Source organism: Staurois parvus, unplaced genomic scaffold (genome assembly GCF_062004578.1).
Source record: "Staurois parvus isolate SC_StPar_1 unplaced genomic scaffold, SC_StPar_1.0 ptg000151l, whole genome shotgun sequence".
Taxonomy (NCBI): domain Eukaryota; kingdom Metazoa; phylum Chordata; class Amphibia; order Anura; family Ranidae; genus Staurois; species Staurois parvus.
In genome coordinates this window covers 13,820,260-13,839,503 of record NW_028317947.1, presented here as the reverse complement: position 1 = coordinate 13,839,503, position 19,244 = coordinate 13,820,260, and the positions used below count along the sequence as shown (strand labels likewise).

The window sequence follows — 19,244 nt, the reverse complement described above, 5'->3', positions numbered from 1 at the left end:
TCCACAGACCAGTCAGAGTAAACCCATTAAACCCATGGAACTGATACACAGTGATGTGTGCGGACCAATGAAAACCATCACACCTGGCGGGAACAGATATTTACTGACTTTCATCGATGATTATTCCAGGTACACAATAACGTATCTAATGAAGCACAAAAGTGAGACATTAGAAAAACTTCAAGATTTTGTAGCTATGACAAGCAACAAGTTTCAAAGGAAACCTGGAATAATACGCACTGACAATGGAGGGGAATATATGAATAAAGAGATGGAATCATACCTAAAGAAACAAGGTATTATACACCAAACAACTGTACCATACACTCCTGAGCAAAACGGTGTAGCGGAAAGAAAGAATCGCACTCTTGTAGAAATGACAAGATGTATGATTACGGACGCTGCCTTACCTAACAAATACTGGGGAGAAGCAATAATGACTGCAACATACCTACAAAACAGGCTCCCATCAAAAGCTATTGAGAGTACACCATATGAAATGTGGAATGGATCAAAACCTAACGTAGGACACATCAGAGTATTTGGCTGTAAAGCATATGCCCACATTCCAAGTCAGAAACGCTCCAAGTTGGAGAACAAAGCCATAGAAGGCATTCTGGTTGGCTACAGTGAGCAGAGTAAGGGATATAGAATCCTTTGTCCAAAGACCAACAAGGTCACAGTAAGCCGCAGTGTTTATTTTGATGAAAGTGAAGCACCAGATAATACAATTCTTGAAAAATGTGGAGATTTACACACTAAATCGTCAAGAGACACTGATTCATGCGAAGCAGGACAAGAGCCAGAACAAGAAGAAGTGGAACTTACAATCAACGAGCCAATAGAACCCACTGAACAACAAGAAATCAGAAGATCCTCTCGAATGACAAAAGGGATACCACCCCGCAGGTTATCATACGCTGCTAAAACACATCAAACACAGGAGCCAACATCCTGGGAAGACAGAAACTTTGCCGAGAAGGGAAGCCGATCAGTGGAGAAAAGCAGCTGAAGAAATAAAATCACTTCAAGAAAATAAAACTCGGTCACTAACAGAACTCCCTCCTGGTCGCAAAACCATCGGAAACAAGTGACTGTTGCACTCTCTTCAACTGAAGCGGAATACATAGCAGTAGCACATGCATGTCAAGAAGCCATTTGGATTCGTCAACTTCTACTTGACATGGGACTGAATATGTCACAACCCACACCCATCTTTGAAGACAATCAGGGATGCATAAAGCTTACACACTCTGAGAAGATTAACCCAAGAACCAAGCACATTGATGTAAGATATCATCTGCTCAGAGACATGCAAGAACAAGGGGTTATCGACATCCAGTACTGCCCATCAGAGGAGATGACTGCAGACGCACTCACCAAACCTTTGCCAAGGGAACGTTATTGGTTTCTACAAAAGAGACTAAATGTCGTATAATTATGCACATGCCGTTGAGAAGGGGTGTTGGGAATGCAACAGCATGTGCTATAATGTACTATATACAGTATTCTGTGGTAATATCACTTGACCAGTAGATGGCACTGTACGCTAAAGGTTACTAGTTGTGTATGTGTAAAACTTGCTGATACTTTCCTTTTCTCTATCATCTCTTCAGGAAGTAATGTCTGCTGTAATATATGTCTGCTGAGAAATGTGCTCTGTATGTTTGTAACTTAAGCCACACAAGTAAAGCCTGAATTCTGCTATCACTACCAGTGTCTTCTATAACACATAACCAACAGAAACTGTGGTCCCAGCTCTCTTCATGTCATTGACCAGCTCCTCCCTTGTAGTTCTGGGCTTATTCCTCACCTTTCTTATCATCAGTGATACCCCACGAGGTGAGATCTTGCATGGAGCCCCAGTCCGAGGGAGACTGACAGTCATCTTTAGCCTCTTCCATTTTCTAACAATTGCTCCAACAGTTGATCTATTTTCACCAAGCTGCTTGGCAATTGCCCTGTAGCCCTTTCCAGCCTTGTGGAGGGCCACAATTTTGTCTCTGGTGTCTTTTTGACAGCTCTTTGGTCTTGCCCATGGTAGTAGTTGGTGTCTGACTGACTGTGGGGTGGACAGGTGTCTTTAAAGAGCTCAGACAGGTGCTACTAAGTTAGATTAATGAGTGGAGTAGAGGTGGACTTTTTAAAGGCGCAGTAACAGGTCTTTGAGAGCCAGAATTCTTGCTGTTTCATAGGTGTTCAAATACTTATGTTCAGCAGTGCAAGACAAATAAATTCTTTAAAAATCATACAATGTGATTTCCTGAATTTATTTTTCAAATTCTGTCTCTCAGAGTGGGAATGCACCTACAATGTGAATTTCAGACCCCTCCATGATTTCTAAGTGGGAGAACTTGCAAAATCGCAGGGTGTTCAAATACTTCTGTTCCTCACTGTATATATATATATATATATATATATATATATATGTGTAAAGCGCTGTCTAAATTGACAGCTCTATAAAAGTACCTGAAATAAATAAATAATAATAAATAAATAAATAAAAAAATAAGCAAAGACGTAGCAGAATACATTTTAGCCTAAATTTATGAAGAAATGAATTTTTTTTATTGGATATGTTTTATAGCAAAAAGTTAAAAAATATTGTTTGTTTTTTTTTCAAAATTGTAGGTCTTTTTTTGTTTATAGAGCAAAAAATAAGAAAAACTCAGAGGTGATCAAATACCACAGAAAGAAAATCTCTATTTGTGGGGAAAAAAAGGATGCAAATTTAATTTGAGTGCAGCGTTGCATGACCACGCAATTGTCAGATAAAGTAATGCAGTGCCGTATTGCAAAACTTGGCCTGGTCAGGAATGGGGGGTAAATCCTCTGGAGGGTGAAGACCCACCCTAATAAAAACATGGAGACTGCCATTACTGTCACTGACATCACTTTTTTGAAAATGTTACTGCCTCTCTATTATGGGAAGGATTTGTTCACAGTTATTTCTTTGTTACTGACTTATATAGACAAAATTGCAACATTTTTCCTATTCCACATTCCTACTACTAATGTTGGATCTATTCCCATTCTAATTACTTGGCATAGCAGAGGAAAGGAAAACAGCTTTTTCTTTTTTAGGAGTCACTTCTTGATTTTTAATAATAAGATAATTGTCTGAGTTAATTATTTTGGATGTCGCTCAACTTTTGGCACTGTTTTTTTCTGCCGAGATATATATATATTAACCACTTGTCTACCGGGCACTTCTACCCCCTTCCTGCCCAGGACAATTTTTAGCTTTCAGCGCTGTCACACTTTGAATGACAATTGCGCGATCATGCAACGTGTACCCATATGAAATTTTTGTAATTTTTTTCACACAAATAGAGCTTCCTTTTGGTGGTATGTACTCACCGCCGGGTGTTTTAGTTTTTTGCACTATAAACAAAAAAAGAGCAAAAAAATTTGAAAAAAAAAAGTTTTTCTTTGTATCTATTATAAAATTTTGCAAACAGGTAATTTTTCTTCTTCACTGATGTGCGTTGATGAGGCTGCACTGATAGGCAGAACTGATAGGCACGGATAGGCAGCACTGATAGGCACTGATAGGCAGCACTGATGGGCACTGATAGCAGGCACTGATAGGTGGCACTGATAGGCAGCACTGATGGACACGGATAGGCAGCACTGATGGGCACTGATAGGCAGCACTGATGGGCACGGATAGGCAGCACTGATGGGCACTGATGAGGTGGCACTGATAGGTGGCACTGATAGGAGGCACTGATAGGTGGCACTGATAGGCAGCACTGATGAGCACGGATAGGCAGCACTGATGGGCACTGATGAGGTGGCACTGATAGGAGGCACTGATAGGTGGCACTGATAGGCAGCACTGATGGGCACTGATAGGAGGCACTGATAGGTGGCACTGATAGGCAGCACTGCTGGGCAGCACTGATGGGTGGCACTGCTGGGCACAGGTGAGTGGCACTGCTGAGTGGAACAGGTGTGTGGCACAGGTGGGTGGCACTGATGGAGGTGGGCAGCACTGCTGGACACAGGTGGGTGGCACTGCTGGGCACTGATCATCAGCACACTGATCATCAGTGCCCTGATCATCAGTGCTGATCCCTTCCCTGACAATCACAGGTTCTGTGACAGCGTGAGGAAAATGCAGCCAATAACTGACAACTGTATTTACCCGGTGAGCGCTTTGTCTTTGGACACGGCTGATGACGGGGTAAAAAGCCACCGTGATTGGCTGTATATCGCACCATGTATCAGCTGTTTCCGAAGGACACAACGATCACCGACGGGGCCGGATGCACACTGCTGGGGGCGCGCAGGGGTGCGTGTCCTGGAATGACATCCATGGTCGTCGTCCCAGGATTAAACAACTGCGCTGTAGCCGTCTTTCGGCTATGGCGTGATTGGGAACCAGTCAAACTAGCTATAATTGAATTGTTCAGATAAATAGACAACACTTTGTGATTAACCTAAATATATGCATGTAAATAATAGCATAATGAATTTCTTAAGTAAGCAGATAATTGCAATGGATGTTGGTGTTAAGGTATACAAATCTTCCATGTTTGCATATGGCAGGTGATAGCTTGAGGGACCCTGAACTGTATATTTGCAAAGTTGTGTAAACAGGAGATCGGGTTCCAGACTAAGTATTACCAAACAGGATAGAAAAATCATTGAGAGGAACTATACAGTCAAGTTATGTGCTCTGTGTGTATTTTTAGCGAATTTGTCGCTAAGCAGAACACTTATGCAATTGGGCGAAGCTCGATTTTTCACTGAAATGATTAATTTTATTTTTAATGAAATTAAATTGATAGTAGCATTTGATTTTAGATTTAAAAAAAAAGTTCCTATCTAAAGCAGGCATCACGCAGTGCCTCTAGCTGGGACATCTTGTTGTTGTTTATAAACAAAGCAATGTGATCACATGTCTGATTTACTGATCACATAACTTTAGGAAGAAATGGTCGGGGTTAAAGGTATGGTTAATTTTTTAATGGCAAATTTACATTGCGTGCCCTTGCTGCAACTGCAAGCCAAGTTTTTGGCTCACGGTTGCAGTGCAGCCCCACTGATCTCAGATGCTGCCTGTTAAAAATGCATGCTAAAAGCCCTGTCAGGCTGTAATGTTAGAATTACAAAATGCCATTCCATTTTGAGCTGACACTGTTTTAGCACATTTTGAATTACAGAAGTTTATGTAAATTAGAAAACCTTAAAGCGATACTAAAGGTTCAGATGTTTTGTGGGTTTTTTTTTAAATTACAAACATGCTATAATTACCTGCTCTGTGCAATTGTTTTGCACAGAGCAGCCCCGATCCTGCTCAGGTCCCCGGCTAGTACTCCTGGCCCCTCTTCCCTGCTGAGTGCCACTACAGCAAGCTGCTTGCTCTGGGGGTCCTCATGTGTGCTCACTATCAGGCCAACCTCAGTGTATCACCGGATTAGATATTAGATACTCCGGTGACACCCACAGAACTGCAGCTAGTGGCTCAATCATCAAAGCAAATAGCCCCGGGGATAGGAGACAGCTCTGTCGGGTGCCTCTGGTTGCCTGGAAGGCAGGGTCGGACTGACAACTCATGGGGCCCCCCGGGCAATAGGGGATCATGGGGCCCATGTCCTTGCCCAAACTCAAAAAAGCCTATGAAAAAGGTACCAGGGGCATCTCATGGGGCCCCCTACTGACCCCGGGCCCTCGGCAGTGCCCGAGTTTCCAAATGGTCAGTCCGCCCCTGCTCCCTGCTCAAAAAAAAATAAGAAAGCTCACATAGTGCCTTATCACTTCATTTTAATAAAAGGCTAGAATGACATTCACCTGCTCTAATGCACCATTCAACCAGTGCACCACCATAAAGTCACTTTAAAATAATAAGGTGTATTGCCCCCTTAAGATGTGAAACTCTGGGTTCAACTTGAAAACCATCCAATGCGGCTACTTCCAGGTAGTGCGATGGCGTCATTAAGCTCTGCCACAACGCGTTTCGTCACCATCCTTGTGGCTTCCTCAAGAGTAATATACGAATATCTGAGCTGCAATACTTGATATGTTAGTTGACACTAGTAGGGTTTGCACTTAATAGCAGGTGATATACATTATTAACAATTTGTGCAGAGAATATTTCACTTATATTAATTTTTCATAATTAAAGTTCCCTACTCCTTTAGCAAATCAGTTCAATTTTCTCTACAGCTTCGAAAAAAGATTGTTGGCTCCATAAGTTCTCATGCATACTGTACATTTTGATAACGCTGTTAACGTTAGCTGTGTACAGTCATGTTAAAAACATGAGTTTTTCAGGTTTTTTAGTCTTTTTGCATTAGCGTTTAGCAGAGTTTTGTTGCGTTTAGCTGCGTTTTCCCACGTTTGCGGTTTTTAGCAAAATATTTTTTGGTCAAAAAAAGTCCCAAAATGCTGGTTTGCGGCGTTTTACCACATTTTTATGCATTTTTCAGCGTTTTTACAGCTAAAAAACAACTCTAGAAACCCACTAGTCCTGGGTTTTTTTTCCAGCCATAAAACGTCCCAGCCAAAAAACGTTGATTACAGTCTATGTGTGCCTGGACACATAGGATAACATGCTGGGGGGTTTACTGGCTGTAGAAAAAAACGTCAAAAGCCAAAAAGAGCTGCTGTAAAAACGTCCAGTGTGCATGAGGACTAATATGTAAAGGAATCATATTATAGCTTGTTGTTTATACAACATATGGAAACAGCACTAGAAAATTCTCAGTTAATTCTTCTGAGTTCATGACTTTTGAGGACAATGGCACCATTGACATTTGCTAACACAAGCATGGTTTTCATGATACGCATTGCAAAACTATTTCTTCAGCAAAACATGTCTTTGACTAAAGTTCTAACAAGGTAACAAGATAAATGAAATTTGCTGTTCAAAAACAGAAAAACTTCCTCTGTTACGGGTCGTGATGGGATGCGGTGGCTTTGGATGATTCAGCATGTCTGTCTGTTGCAGCCGGTCATATAACATCATCATAGTCACCACTGGCCACAGTAAAGTAGCCCCATATTTTTCATAAAAAACATAGAAGACCTTTGTCTTACCCTAATGCCGACCTTGACTCAAAATGATGGAGAGGGCTGGAAGAACATGAGGTTTGGACCTCTTCTGGAAGAACATTTTACTGGTGGGATCTCCATGAATTTTAATTCAATACCCCTGAACTAAAAGAAGGTTTGCCTTATTTTTAAGATATTTTCTTTTACAATGGATTTTATTACAGACAATACAACATCAAAGAAACAGTCAAAGACAAGATCACTGCCGCAAAAGAACAAGAAATACAGTTCTTCTGATGAAGGACATAACAAATGCACTGAGGTATTGACAGAGGGATAAACTGAGTACATAATCACAGTACATAAAGATATGAAATGAAACCTTATAATTTGCAATGGCAAACAAATAGAGACCAATGAGCTAATAAGTGATTGCCAAAGATAATCACAAGAACCACATACAAAGGGTAGGGAAAGCTGAACACGGAGCCTCACTGAATGCATATCAGTATTCTACACCTAGGACTCTCGAGAAAGTCCGACAGGTATTTAAAATATTGCTAGTATGATTCTCTAGGGGTATTACAATCAGCGCAAATATCATGAGAACTAACAGAACAGAAGAAACAAAAAAAAAAGGAAAAATGAGGAAAGCAAAGAAAAAGAAAGGGTTTCAGGGGATCATGCCAGAAGAGTCTTATATCGACAGAAGGGTCTGATCAAACCTAGCCGGCTGAGCCGGCATTTGCCTAGGGCGGCATTTTTCAGGGGGGCAGAACCCCCCCAGGAAGAAGGGACATATGTGGCATGGGGACCAGTTGGGATCCGAAAGAGGCTGCGGGCTGCTTGAAGATGTATGCAGACCCCGAATCTCGTTCCTGGGGGTTGTCCGGAGCTGTGTAGATGAGCGTCCTCCTCTCTGCTGCCGGGGGGGGGGGGTGTTAGTGGAAGGCTCTCTCAGGTGAGGGGGGCAGGGGTGTTGTTGGTGGTCACTGTCAGGCTCTCTATGAAGGAGGGGGGGTAGGAGTCTGGTGTTGGTCAGTGTCAGGCTCTCTCCAGGGGGAAGAAAAAAACTAAATACACCACTGGGCTGAGCCACATCAATCCAGGGGCACCAGGTCTGCAGAAACTTTGGGTGGGTGTCCAACGGTACAGCCGTTAGCTTCACATTAACCATCATAAAATTCATCCGGTTCTTAACTGCCTTGAAGCTAAGAAGAGGGGTTTTCCAAGCTCTTGTGATCGTTAATTTGGTAGCCATAAATAGATGCGATGCCAGCTTCCGCTCAGGACCAAGTAGGCCTACTATTGGTTTAAATAATAGCTCCTCATATGGGTTGCGCTTAATGTTTGTGTGAAACATAGCGTGGAGAAGGGCGTATACCCAAATCCACAGTCTGCAAACCTTGGGGCAAGTCCACCAAATATGAGCCATGGTGCCTATTTCTTGACAACCCCGAAAACAAGTCGGGGAGTTATTTTTAAGATATTTTCTTTCACTTCCTGATATTTGTAGGGCAAAGGAAGTGAAGGGAAATCTCCTCAATGGGTCTCTATTCATTCATTTATTCAGAACTCTGAATCTTTTAAACATACTCCCTAATCTATTCCTCTTGTTCCCCAACCCCATCTTCTAAAGGCTGTAATTTTATTTGTGCCACCATGCCCTTTCATTCAACCACAATCTTTCCAATTTTATTATTTACCTCAATGGCCCCTAATAGTCAGTGTTTTGCAAGCCCTCATACCCCCTTAGTCCAAGTTAGTTGAATGACCTTAAATTTGCTAATGGCTAAACTAGAAGGCATTATAAATTTGAATATAATTTTTTAAAAATACTAAGATTAAAATGAGATTCTTAGTAATGGGGTTCTTTAGATGCTGGTGTGTTATGGTCTTAATAAAATACCTAAAAGAATAAAGAGACAACTTACCATGTGACATTTTAATACATTTTGTTTGGTGTCAAGGATCTTCTGAAATACTGCACTTAGATGCTTTTTTTATGGATATCTGTTGTTTTATTAAGCCCATTTGCTAGACATTGTTGATTGAAAAGAAGTCTGGAGATCCACCCCAGGAGCGAACATGCTTGGGGGCCCTAGCACTGTTTGACCATCCTAACAGGGGGTCAAAATTTTCTGGTGAGTGTGGAATTTAACTACTTAACTCCAGTGGTGAAGAAGGTTGGTTTGAAAAACAGGCATGATCCAGCATCCTCTTAAAAGACTTCCATTTGTTTTTATGGTGTGGGGAAATGCACTTTATTGGACTTCTTTTCAGATATTTTGTTTATAATTTTATGTTGAGTAAGCGCCTCTTTATTTATTATTTTTTGTATTCAATTTGTGTGTATACACTTATTAGGGGCAGCTGCTACTATGTACATAGGAAATATTTGGTTATTTTAGTTATCATGGTCATTTTTGCTATTAGAAGGCACCACGATATTGAGTATTTGTTATGTGTCACTTCATAAAATACCGCTCATATACATATTATTTATTGTATATATACACATTATAAAATAATCCATAATAGGTGCCCTCCATAGGACTTGGCAACAGAGCTAACATTCAAAAGTGTAATTTACGCAGGCTGCCGTTTCATCTAGGTGCAGCCCTCGTTTCTCAACACAAAATCCCTAATAACAAGACAAGTTTAAAATCCCAAAGTTCCTTCCAACCCCTTCCAGTGATGATTTCGTGTAGTATGTGTCATAAAATACATATAAGCGGAAATAAAACAAAGTAAAGCAAAATTCAAATAAAAAAACAAAAGCAAATACATGCCAGACGTAAACCGTGTATCAGTAGAGGCCTAAAAAAAACTCTTCTTGAACTAAATAGTGGACAATAATGAAAAACAAAACAAAAAGGAAATACATGCCAGACGTAAACCGTGTATCAGTGGAGATCTAAAAAAAACTCTTCTTGAACTAAATAGAGGACAATGGTGAAAAACAAAATGGCTGAGACACAAACATGAACCCCAAATAGAGAAGGCCAGATGTATAGCCCAGATGGAGGTTTTAGCCCAAGATAGAGTGAACGTGGGATAGAAAAAAGGCAGACAGACCACCGTTGGAAGAATCCACACTGAAGCAGTGAGAAAAAGAAAGAAATCAACAGCCAAGCACTTCTAGGTTTTGTTTTGATTCAGAAACCTCCTTGGCTATCCAGCTGTCAGATGAAATTTCAGATGAAATTTTCAGATTTTTTGTATGCGGTCTACAGAGTGCCCTACAGTCTGGTCACATAGGAAATATCGCTAACTATATGTTTTTTTTTCTCAATATGCATTTTGCTTATGTGTCCAGACTTTAGGAACACCCTGTTTTTGTATCTTTCTGCACAAAAAAGAAACATCTTTCAATAAGTCCTTTGTAAAAGAAAATTCAGCTGAAAAGAGAAGAAAATATGTTCAGGACAGTTTTCACTGTAGGCACCACTAGGGGGTACTTCAGACAACATGGCCCTTATTTTTTGACAAAGAAGTCCCTGAAAGAACCTCACGTACATTGTAGGAAGGTGGAAGAAACCAAAGGTCAGCAATATGACTATCCAATCCTGGCTCTGCCCAGTCTTGAAAAGACAGGTATCTGCATACCTAGCTATCATTGGGTACTACTGGTGAAATGTGCCAAATTTTGCCACCCCCGTGGCTCATTTGACAGATCTAACTAAATGCCAGAAGTTAGTCATAGTAGAATGGAACATAGATTCTGAGAGGACTTTCGCGGAAATTAAGTACGCACTTAGTCAACATTCAGTGCTGATAGCTCCCAGTTTCTTGAATTTGTTGTTCAGATAGATGCTCAAGTGGTTAAGTGAACCTTTCCATTCCCCAAGAGTGCATAGTGGTGTTTCTTTCCCCAAAACATGCAGCCTAAGTAAACTCATCAGTACTGTTACAAACAGGCAAATGTTGACTTTTTGAAGAAGTCAGCAGCTAAGCCTTCATTCATCCATCTCTAACCACTCCCCTTGGACTCTGACATACATAGTGAGCAGTAACATATATGTGAGCTGTGGTTGACAGCCCAGCTTGGCTCTCTCGATGGTATGTAAGATACAGTTGCAAGAAAAAGTATGTGAACCCCTTGGGATTACGTGGAGTTTTGCATGAATTGGGCATAAAATGTGCTCTGAACGTCATCTAAGTCACAACAATAGAAGAACACAGTCTGCTGAACATAATACTACACAAACATTAGATGTTGCCATGGTTTAATTGCACATAACATGTAAACATTCACAGTGCAGGGAGGAAAAAGTATGTGAGGCCCTAGCTTAATGACTTCTCCCAGAGCTAATTAAAGCCAGGAGTGAGCCAACCTTGACTCCAATCAGTGTGATGATATTGGATGTGTTGCTGACAGCTGTCCTGTCCTTAAAAAACACACACCTGTTTTGGGTTTACTGGTTTCAAGAAGCACTGTCTGATGTGAACCATGCCTCGCAGAAAAGAGCTCTCAGAAGACCTACAATCAAGAATTGTTGACTTGCATGAAGCTGGAAAGGGTTACAAAAGTATCTCCAAAAGCCTTGATGTTCATGTGTCCACGGTAAGACAGACTGTCTACAAATGGAGAAAGTTTAGCATTGTTGCTACTCTCCCTAGGCGTGGTCGTCCTGTAAAAATGACTGCAAGCGCAGAATGCTGCATGAGGTAAAGAAGAATCCCAGAGTGTCAGCTAAAGACCTACAGAAATCTCTGGCACATGCTGACATTTTTGTTGACACATCTACAATAAGGAAAACATTAAACAAGAATGGAGTACATGGGAGGACACCACGGAGGAAGCCATCGCTGTCCAAAAAGAATATTGCAGCACGTTTGAAGTTTGCAAAAGAGCACCTGGATATTCCACAGCACTACTGGCAAAATATACTGTGGACAGATGAAACCAAGATTGAGTTGTTTGGGAAGAACACACAACACTATGTGTGGAGAAAAAAAGGCACAGCACACCAACATCAAAACCTCATCCCCACTGTAAAACATGGCGGAGGGAACATCATGGTTTGGGGCTGCTTTGCTGCCTCAGGGCCTGGACGGATTGTTGTCATTGATGGGAAAATGAATTCCAGAGTTTATCAAGACATTTTGCAGGAAAACGTACGACCATCTGTCCGCCAACTGAAGCTCCGCAGAGGATGGGTGATGCAACAGGACAATGACCCAAAGCATACAAGTAATTCAACAAAACAATGGCTGCAACAGCACAGAATACGCCTTCTGGAGTGGCCCAGTCAGAGTCCTGACCTCAACCCGATTGAAATGCTGTGGCATGACCTTAAGAGAGCGATTCACACCAGACATCCCAAGAATATTGCTACACTGAAACAATTTTGTGAAGAGGAATGGTCCAAAATGACTCCAGATCGTTGTGCAGGTCTGATCTGCAACTACAGGAAATGTTTGGTTGAGGTTATTGCTGCCAAAGGAGGGTCAACCAGTTATTAAGTCCAAAGGTTCACATACTTTTTCCTCCCTGCCCTGTGAATGTTTACATGTTATGTGCAATTAAACCATGGCAACATCTAATGTTTGTGTAGTATTATATTCAGCAGACTGTGTTCTTCTATTGTTGTGACTTAGATGACGTTCAGAGCACATTTTATGCCCAATTCATGCAAAACTCCACGTAATCCCAAGGGGTTCACATACTTTTTCTTGCAACTGTAAGATGGCTGTACCTAATAGGGAATAACTGGGTGCCCAAGAACAGACTGGAGCACAGAGGCACATTAGTCAGGTTTTATTGCTCTCTGTTTCACACTAGATGTATTCACTTTCACAATTGGTCCTGGAGAACCAGAAATCAAATGATAGGAATCCAATATTTTACACTTGTCTACAGAACAAACTGGCTAAAAGATCGTATTCAGAGAGTAGTGGTTAATGATTCATACTCTGAATGGTCTAAGGTTCTTAGTGGTGTACTCCAAGGTTCAGTGTTGGGACCCTTACTTTTTAACATATTTATAGATGATATAGGGTCTGGGATTAAAGCTACCATTTCAGTCTTTGCAGATGACACTGAGCTGTGCAGTGGAATAACATCATTACAGGATGTCTCCAACTTACAAGCCGACCTCAATGCTCTGTTTAATTGGGCAACTATGTGGCAAATGAGGTTTAATATTGATAAATGTAAGGTTCTGCACTTGGGGGCTAAGAATATGCATGCATCATACATACTGGGGGGGGTACAACTGGGGGAATCAATGGCGGAGAAGGATCCGGGGGTTCTGGTAGATCACAAGCTTAGTAACGGCATGCAATGCCAAACTGCGATTTCTAAAGCGAGCAAAATCCTCTCTTGTATTAAAAGAGGTATAGACTCCAGAGAGAGAGATATCATATTCCCCCTGTACAAATCATTAGTAATACCTCATCTGGAATATGCAGTTCAGTTTTGGGCACCAATTCACAAAAAGAACATTGGGGAACTGGAGAAAGTGCAGAGAAGGACAACCAAACTGATACGAGGCATGGAGGAGATCAGCTATGAGGAAAGATTAGAGGAACTGAATTTATTCTCTCTTGAGAAGAGGAGATTAAGGGGGGATATGATCTCCATGTATAATACATAAGGGGGGATATGATCTCCATGTATAATACATAAGGGGGATATGATCACCATGTATAATACATAAGGGGGGATATGATCTCCATGTATAATACATAAGGGGGATATGATCTCCATGTATAATACATAAGGGGGATATGATCTCCATGTATAATACATAAGGGGGATATGATCTCCATGTATAATACATAAGGGGGGATATGATCACCATGTATAATACATAAGGGGGGATATGATCTCCATGTATAATACATAAGGGGGGATATGATCTCCATGTATAATACATAAGGAGGGATATGATCTCCATGTATAATACATAAGGGGGGATATGATCTCCATGTATAATACATAAGGGGGATATGATCTCCATGTATAATACATAAGGGGGGATATGATCACCATGTATAATACATAAGGGGGGATATGATCTCCATGTATGATACATAAGGGGGATATGATCTCCATGTATAATACATAAGGGGGGATATGATCTCCATGTATAATACATAAGGGGGATATGATCTCCATGTATAATACATAAGGGGGATATGATCTCCATGTATAATACATAAGGGGGGATATGATCACCATGTATAATACATAAGGGGGGATATGATCTCCATGTATGATACATAAGGGGGATATGATCTCCATGTATAATACATAAGGGGGGATATGATCTCCATGTATAATACATAAGGGGGATATGATCACCATGTATAATACATAAGGGGGATATGATCACCATGTATAATACATAAGGGGGATATGATCTCCATGTATAATACATAAGGGGGATATGATCTCCATGTATAATACATAAGGGAGGGATATGATCTCCATGTATAATACATAAGGGGGGATATGATCTCCATGTATAATACATAAGGGGGATATGATCACCATGTATAATACATAAGGGGGGATATGATCTCCATGTATAATACATAAGGGGGGATATGATCACCATGTATAATACATAAGGGAGGATATGATCTCCATGTATAATACATAAGGGGGGATATGATCACCATGTATAATACATAAGGGGGGATATGATCTCCATGTATAATACATAAGGGGGGATATGATCTCCATGTATAATACATAAGGGGGATATGATCACCATGTATAATACATAAGGGGGATATGATCTCCATGTATAATACATAAGGGGGATATGATCTCCATGTATAATACATAAGGGAGGGATATGATCTCCATGTATAATACATAAGGGGGGATATGATCTCCATGTATAATACATAAGGGGGATATGATCACCATGTATAATACATAAGGGGGGATATGATCTCCATGTATAATACATAAGGGGGGATATGATCACCATGTATAATACATAAGGGAGGATATGATCTCCATGTATAATACATAAGGGGGATATGATCTCCATGTATAATACATAAGGGAGGATATGATCTCCATGTATAATACATAAGGGGGGATATGATCTCCATGTATAAATGCAAGGCTTCACTCCCGGTTTTCCTTAGTCAGGATGGCAGCGCTAGCACCTGACAGCCGATTGAAGAATTGGCTCTGGGTGAAGACACTGCTGGATGCATGGATAGGTACAATAAGTGTCCGAATATTAAAAGTTAGCAGCTACAGTATTTGTAGCTGATGACTTTTAATTTTTTTTTGGGAGGTGGCGGGGGCTAAAACTCTGTTTTAAGCACTGTTTTAAAAGTAAAGTGGAATTACTTTTACATTTTTACTACTTTCTGTGTTCCGTATGATTACATGGGCAGTGAGAATAACTATCTCCGGCATGGACAACAATTAAAGATGTGCAATTAAAGTACAGTAGCCACAAGAATTATAAATCCACTATGTGTGCACCCAATGCCTTTGTAAACCCAGATATTACTTTGTATAAATAGCAGTAACATGATCACAGTGCTGTACATAGCCTGTGCAGAGAACAGATCTATGGAAGGGACCCAACAGGCTCCACCCACTACTGTCTGCTGCTGAAAACTACATGAGGGGGGGGATACAAGACCAGTCACCCTGCACAAAGAGAGAGCAGCAATGACCGGTCTTTATTACAGGACGTTTCTGCACAAAGGCAAAGTTTCATGCTGGATTTTGGAAGAAATGAACAAAGTACATCAAGATTCAAGTAAGAATACACTCTTGTATCTAAGCAATATTTACTTTTTTAAGAGTTCAGCTTTAAAAATCCAACACATGATATAATTTTTCTCTAGTCCTTGAAAAAAAAAGAGAGAAGGTTTGACTATAGTTCAGTGGCGTCCCGAGGCAGGTGCGGGAGGTGTGCGCCGCACCGGTGACACCTACGGCATGGGGTTACACCGGACCAGGGGCGGACTGCCCATTTGGAAATGCTTGATATACTCACTGTGGTAGCTAAGGGGTTAATCCTCTGCATTGTGTAAAAATGTTGTTTGATTCTGACGTCTCTGATACTCCCCTTTTTCCAATGTCCCTGATAAGACACTATGGGGTTTATTTACTAAAGCTGGAGAGTCCAAAATCAGACTCCCTTCTGCATAGAAACCAATCAGCTTCTAACCTCAGCTTGTTTAATGAAGCTTTGGCAATGAAACCTGGAAGCTGATTGGTTTCTATGCAGAAGGGAGTCTGATTTTGGACTCTCCAGCTTTAGTAAATAAACCCCATAGTGTGTAGCAGGGGCAGACTGACCATTTGGAAACACGGGCACTGCCCGAGGGCCCGGGGTCAGTAGGGGGCCCCATGAGATGCCCCTGGTACCTTTTTCATAGGCTTTTTTGAGTTTGGGCAAGGACACAGGGGCCACATGATCCCCTACTGCCCGGGGCCCCATGAGTTGTCGGTCTGCCCCTGCACCGGACCCGTTCCACAAAAAAGTAAGTTGTAAAGAAAGCCGACGATCCCCGCAGGATGGATTGGATTTGCGGATTGGGGAGCATAATGGATCGGAGTCTGATCCATTATGCTCAATCCACAGATCCGATCCATCCTGCAGGGATCGTCGGAGGGGGTGTCACCAAGTGTTATTGCACCAGGTGACACCAACCCTAGGGACGCCCCTGCTATAGTTTCCCTTTCACTAACATCTAACTTAAATACATGAACACCAGAATTGTGCTTTCATGGTTTCTAAGATCAGTAGTTTGATTTTTGTCGTATTTGATTTTTATACATTTTTGTCGCTCATTTTTCTTCTTTTTATATGTAACAGTCTCTTAATTAAGATTAATTTAGACTGGGTTTGAGCAATGTAATCTGTACGTCTTCTGGCGCTCAGTTTTTAGTTCTTCTTACTTTCATGTTTTCTTAGCAGCCCTAAACCCTCTCTAGTGCAGATAAAAACACAAAGAAAATTAAAATATATAGATAAATTAAAATATAACTAAGATTTAAAAAAAATTAACAGACAAGCAAATTAGTGAAACCTGTTATAATACATAGTTATGGAGTATCCTGTTTTTTTGCAAAATAATGTAAAAGCTTGTCAGCTCCCCCCGCCTCATTCAGTTTAATTGCCTTTTCATTTAAAAGTTGGATAAAATGGTTAAACAGTGAAAAATGTCCTGAGCGTACAGATTTCCATAAAGGAGAGCACTCAACTTTAGAAGAAGCTGTATGAAGCATTATCTGCAACTGACCTTTTCTTTGAGACCTCTTTGATGAAACAATTCTTATAATAAAAAGATAGTATGGTTACAAAAGAAAATGTATTTTTTGATTTTCAGCATTTATATATGTTGCATTTGTACCACCAGACATCCACCCATCATCAATCCCCCTCCTGCCCACAGCAGAAATTGGTTTTACTTACAGAAGCAGATGCATTGAAGACCTTCAGCTTTGCAGAAGGCCAGCAGAAAGGTGACCAGCAGGTAGTGGGCATCACTTACGGCACACATAATCTGCAGGGCAGTCAAATAATGCATTGGTTCTCCATGAACTATGTTGTTTTGTCATGTGAGATTCTTCGTAATAAATGTTACTTGAAGCAATTTGTGATGGGTGTGGCTGTCATTTTACTGTGTTAGGCGGTTGCCAAGAATTGCTTCTTTATCCTGTTTACATCCATATGATTTGTGGCTTCAGCAGATTTCCACTATGCTAGCTGTAATAAGAAAAAGCAAAGTTATTAAAGAGTCATTCCACCCAAACATGATATTTCAGTTATTGATGGATACTGGAGATCTAATGAGAAGGCTGCTTCAACCCACCCTCTGCTATCCCCGAACCCCCCCTTCCCCATACACACTTTAAATGTACCTTATAAAAACATATATATATATCTTTTTTCCACGGGTCTTCTGAATAGCTACCTTCCCCTTTTCCACAGATGGTGGCAGATGGTCCTTAAAGTGGTTTTAAAGGCTGAAGATTTTTTACCTTCATGCATTCTATCACATTGGCAATTTTATATTGAAGCAAATTCACAGGGCAGCACAGTGGCCGAGTGGTTAACTCTTCCACCTGGCAGTACTAGGGTCGCTGGTTTGAATCCCAACCATGGCACCACCTGCTTGGAGTTTGCATGTTCTCCCTGTGCCTGCATGGGTTTCCTCTGGGTACTCCAAAGACTTGCTGGTAAGTTAATTAATTAATAAATAAATAAAAGTGCAGCGCTATATGTGAGTAAACGAATATATAATAAAATGTCCCAAAAAAATAATTATTGTAAACGCATGAATAAATAGTTCGTTATAAACGCATAAATAAATAGTTCATAAAATAGGTAAATGTAAAGGTAATCCACTTGATGTCGCAGTAAACCAAGCCAAGTGATAATAGGAGCAAATGGTAGAAATGCGCACTCACCGGACGCGCATAGATAGTGCGCATATAATCAATATCCAACCAGGTCAGTTAGGAAGGTGGATTAGGTGAGCATCCATCTAAAGGAAGGAAATCTTGTCTTGGTGGTAATTAAAACTGCCAGGTCCAGAGGTCCCCTTAAGGTTGGATGGGTGCACAGACTGGATACAGGGCTCCCACCCTCTGGTGGTAGTGGATTGTAGTGGGATATCCTGGAATTTAATTAGCTCCAATGGGAGCCAAAAAGATGCCCATAGTGTAGTATTGTTAAAGGACTTTATTCAAAAAATGCAGTGATAAAACAGGGTAGTATACACTCCATGTGTGTCAGCAATGATAAAGAGTAATACTAACCCCTTAGTAAAGATGGCCGCCGGGCCTCCTCGTGGCTCCAGGCAGCAGTGATGTCACGCTCTGTTGGCTCCTCCTAAGGCCTTTCGTGCAATGCACATCATCAGAGGGGAGACCAACCATGGTAAGTTAATTGGCTCCTGTCTAAATTGGCCCTGGTATGTGTATGTATGAATGTGAGTTAGGGACCTTAGATTGTACACCCCTTGAGGGTTAGGGACTGATGTGACTGTACAATATATATGTAAAGTGCTGTGGAAATTGATGGTGCTATATACAGTTGTGTTCAAAATAATAGCGGTGTGTTGAAAAAAGTGAATAAAGCTGAAAATCCTTCTAATAGCTTTTATTTCCATACACACAAATGCATTGGGAACACGACACATTCTATTCCAAATCAAAAGATGAAGAAAAATATATCAAATTTGTGTTGTTCCTCTAAAAAAATTGAAGAAAAGTGAATATTAGACTGTTCAAAAAAATAGCA

The 19,244-nt window shown here is 40.8% G+C and overlaps 1 protein-coding gene and 1 long non-coding RNA gene across 3 annotated transcripts in view; one reads left to right on the top strand and one right to left on the bottom strand.

Moving 5' to 3' along the window:
- The window catches only part of LOC149464506 (NXPE family member 2-like), a 95,103-nt gene extending 77,430 nt beyond the window's left edge, over positions 1 to 17,673 (bottom strand). For both annotated transcript variants that reach the window (XM_089674478.1, XM_089674479.1), the window contains exon 1: positions 17,412 to 17,673. In XM_089674478.1, the coding sequence (XP_089530604.1) occupies positions 17,412 to 17,483 (72 nt within the window). In that variant the 5' untranslated portion in view covers positions 17,484 to 17,673. The remainder of the gene's footprint in view (positions 1 to 17,411) is intronic.
- LOC149464507 (uncharacterized) lies at positions 15,637 to 17,592 on the top strand. Its single transcript, XR_016312359.1, has 2 exons — positions 15,637 to 15,746; positions 17,356 to 17,592. It is a non-coding gene; the product is annotated as an uncharacterized LOC149464507 (long non-coding RNA).
- Positions 17,674 to 19,244: the final 1,571 nt, after the last annotated feature.